Below are 3484 nucleotides of genomic sequence, written 5' to 3' on the forward strand. Positions count from 1 at the left end.
CTACTGTAATCATCTGCCATGCTGGCAAGAACCCTTTCTTTATATACCAAGTCTTTCCATTTTAAGAGAAACCACAAAAAAAAGTATTTCTGGTTTAACACAAGAAAGCCAGGAGATGGAAATGACCATAAAGCACAACTGAGCTGTCCAGTTTCTCTACTCCAGTTCAGCAGAGTCCCACTATAACGAAGCACAGGTACAGATAACAAGCTTGTGCTCCTTGTTTTGGGCTTTCTAAACAAGGACTGTAGAAGATGCTAATTGTTGTAATGTCTAGGGGTCAGTACTGGCACATTAACTCCTTTTTAATTCCTCTAGAATTAATAATCTACGGAACTGTTTATGAAGCAGATGGGAGACTTTGTAATGTTGTTTCTATTCTGACATGTGTCTTTGCAGTTGCAGGCTGGCTTGCTGGATGACTCCAGATTGTATTGGTCTATTGTATAAACCTCAAGTCACCCAAAAGCAAATAAATACTTTCTAAAAGGAACAAATTTTATGAACATCTCTGAAACAGCCATGCCCAGTTTTAGTTATGCTCTCATGTCAAGGGAGACATGTTTCAGGGCTCCCTGTTTATTTGGATGTCATTTTTGGGCTGCATGTGCAAAATTGCCTTTTGTTTGTAATCCACCAGCTTCAGCAGGTTAGAAGATGGATGAATGGTTTGCCAGCATAGCTCCCCAAGGCTGCCCGCAGGTTTTTCTCTCCACCCTCTCCCACATGCCCCTTTCTCTGCCCTGCAGATGAAGAACTCCCCCGTGGTTCAGAAGCTGGGGTCAACTCCACCAGTTGCACCAAGGCCAGTGGGATTTTGAGTGATAGTAGCTCTGACTCTGGACAAGGCACAGCTCTCTGTGCTTCATGTTCCACACAAAGATAAGTCCAAGTAGCCTAAACACCCTGGTCCTGCCCAAGACCCTGTCCCTGTCCCACCCACAGATGAGACCAAGGACCACAGTGGCACTGAGGTTGACTGGGTAAAGATCTTAGGAAGAAATGTTCTCTTCCCCCAGTAGCTTGGCATCCACGGGAAGGGACTTGCTGAGATTACCTAGGGGAGGCCCCTGCCCTGTCCTGTCCCATCTGCCCAGTGCCCCCAGCTTGGCCGTACTGCCCAACTCCCCAGTGCTTGCCCCAGCATGTCCAGGAGATGCCCTACCTGGTAGGTGAGTCCATTGGAGCCCATAGACTGGAAGTACAGGTAAGACTGGAACAGTTCCAAGAAGCAGTCATTCACCTCCTGCAGAAAAGACACGTTTTAGGGTTTATTTCAGGACATCTTCCTCCTCCCAGCTTCCCTCTGCATCTCAGACTGATCTATGCACAGAAAAGCCAGTGGTCACTTATCCAAGGGCCACCACTGCATCTCTGCTGCTGGATCTGCTGCCAGGCCAGCAGCTGAGCATGGAAGCATGGCCCAGGTCCTTGTTGGGATGGGAGCTGGTGAGCACCAGCCAGTACCCAGGTATTACGTGGCAGCAGAAGTCCCTGGGCCAGCCAGTAGCCTGAGGAAGTCTCCATGAATCACATTTCCCAGAATTACACTTTACTTCCCAGTCCTGCAGGGTCACTCCACACCTGGGAAGGGAAATGCCCACAAACACGGGCAGCAGCTTACCTGGCAGTGCTGAAACTTAAACTTGACCTTGGAGTAATAGACTATTTTCCCCAGATTCCTGACAACTGTTTTCCTTCGTCCCTTCTTGAACAGGCTGGGAAACCTCTGGTCCAAGTTTTCTTTCTGGTTTTCCTGGTTCTGAATATTCTGTACCAAGGATTCAGGAAAAAAACAAATCAGAAACAGTGGGAGGTAGGGGCTTGATTTCTGGAAGAGATGCTCCCAGAACATCTTCCCAGAAGGGCTTCCTTGGAAAGACACCCTGGGCAAGCACCCAGGCCAGGCTGTTTGTTGTTGGGTCTCCATACCAGTGTGGAGCTAGGGTTGGGTTGCTGCTGGGAAGCTGTCCTCCCCAGGCAGGGGGAGATACTGATCTAAAGGGAGGTTTTCTGGATTGGGAAAGAGGGGGTGCAGAAATACATCCTACATTCAGAGTCTCTTTGCAGTTTCTCTGGGAAGAACACTCTTATTTCTGGGGGTTGGTTGATTCCCTTGGGGAGAAGGAAAGGGCTGTATCCCAACGAGGCCACGGACACCACCAATTCCCTACAGGTCTACCCCCCACTTGCATATCTGAGTCTTACATGTCAGCTTGGTTAGACACATCACAGACTCTGGGATATTCATTCCCAAGCAAAAGAGAAAGGTGGGAGCCACAAGGTCTGCCCCACTGCTCAGTCACCAGGTTGGGAAACCACCTTGGTGGGACCCCACTGTGAGCACTGGCAGCTGTGTTTTCTGGGGACACTTCCAGGGAGGGCACGGCCAGGCTGGAGCTGGGTGGCAGGGTGTAGTGGTGGCATGTGGCTCCCCAGGGCTTATACGCTTCTGTCCAAACAGCATTTCCAGGAATGAGGAGGGAGTGTGGGGCTCAGGGGGATGGAGTGATCCTGACCTGTCTGGCCGGCGTGTGCCTGCTCCCAGCGCGTCGTGCCAAGGAGACAGCTGCATGAGCCCCATGATAAATGAAGAGCCAGCACAACTAACCAGATCTGTCTCGCTGGGGCCTCCGTGACTCACCCCTCTGGCATGACATTAACCCCTAACCATGCCAGTGACAGCGCTCAGACCAGAGGGGAACTGTCGAACCAGTAACAGGAACCTAACTGCTATCACCACCCTTCCACCTGCAAAGCTGGAGGTTCCTTCCAGGGCCTCAATGAATTCAGAGACCTTTTTTTAGGACACAAGTTAACCCCTTCTCTGCTCAAAGTCTCCCTCCAGCTTTTCCAGCTGGTTCCATGAAATACCCACGAACACGTACCCACCTCCTCCCCTGGAGGTGGGAACTAATTAATGGTCCAACTGAGAGGCAATTAACCGTAGGAAAAGATTATATTTGTGTTACAAGCCGCTGTCAGAACAAAGAGCAACTGATCACCTGACAGCTGGGGCAGCAAAACCAGAACACTGCTGGGATAAGGGCAGCAACCAGCAACAGGGAGGAGGGAGAGGACAACGTAATGAAATTACAGACACAGCGATGAGCAGCAGCAACACCAGTTACCAGCTGCCTGGGCGATGCTGCTGCCTGGAACGTGGCAGCAAAAATTCCCCAGTCATAAGTAAGGCCCCAAGAAGGAAAAGTGACCTGGGAACTGGGAATCTAACAGTAATTTTGGCAAAGAGTTCAGCCTACGTGCCAACTTCCACAGGGATTCTTCCAGGGAAAGGGAGAACTTCATGTTCATGTGGCAAGAAACAAATTAAACAGAACATCTCCCTCTCCCAAACAAAAACCCTTTGTAAGGTTGATGGTGCTTCCCATAAATGTCTGATCATCTGTCTAGGTACAAGAGCAGTTTCCCAGGATGTGGAGGACCTGCCTAAACCCAAGCTCTGGAGAAAACAGCTCCTGCT

The 3484-nt window shown here is 50.1% G+C and overlaps 1 protein-coding gene across 1 annotated transcript in view; it reads right to left on the bottom strand.

Annotated features, from left to right (window-relative positions):
- Positions 1-3484, bottom strand: part of PLEKHN1 (pleckstrin homology domain containing N1) — a gene marked incomplete at both ends in the record, with an annotated part of 19997 nt that overhangs the window by 12219 nt on the left and 4294 nt on the right. The window contains 2 exons of the mRNA XM_029087050.1: positions 1166-1246; positions 1625-1771. Coding sequence (XP_028942883.1) covers positions 1166-1246; positions 1625-1771 — 228 coding nt within the window. The remainder of the gene's footprint in view (positions 1-1165; positions 1247-1624; positions 1772-3484) is intronic.

This window comes from Antrostomus carolinensis, unplaced genomic scaffold (genome assembly GCF_000700745.2).
Source record: "Antrostomus carolinensis isolate BGI_N321 unplaced genomic scaffold, ASM70074v2 scaffold15499, whole genome shotgun sequence".
Classification (NCBI taxonomy): domain Eukaryota; kingdom Metazoa; phylum Chordata; class Aves; order Caprimulgiformes; family Caprimulgidae; genus Antrostomus; species Antrostomus carolinensis.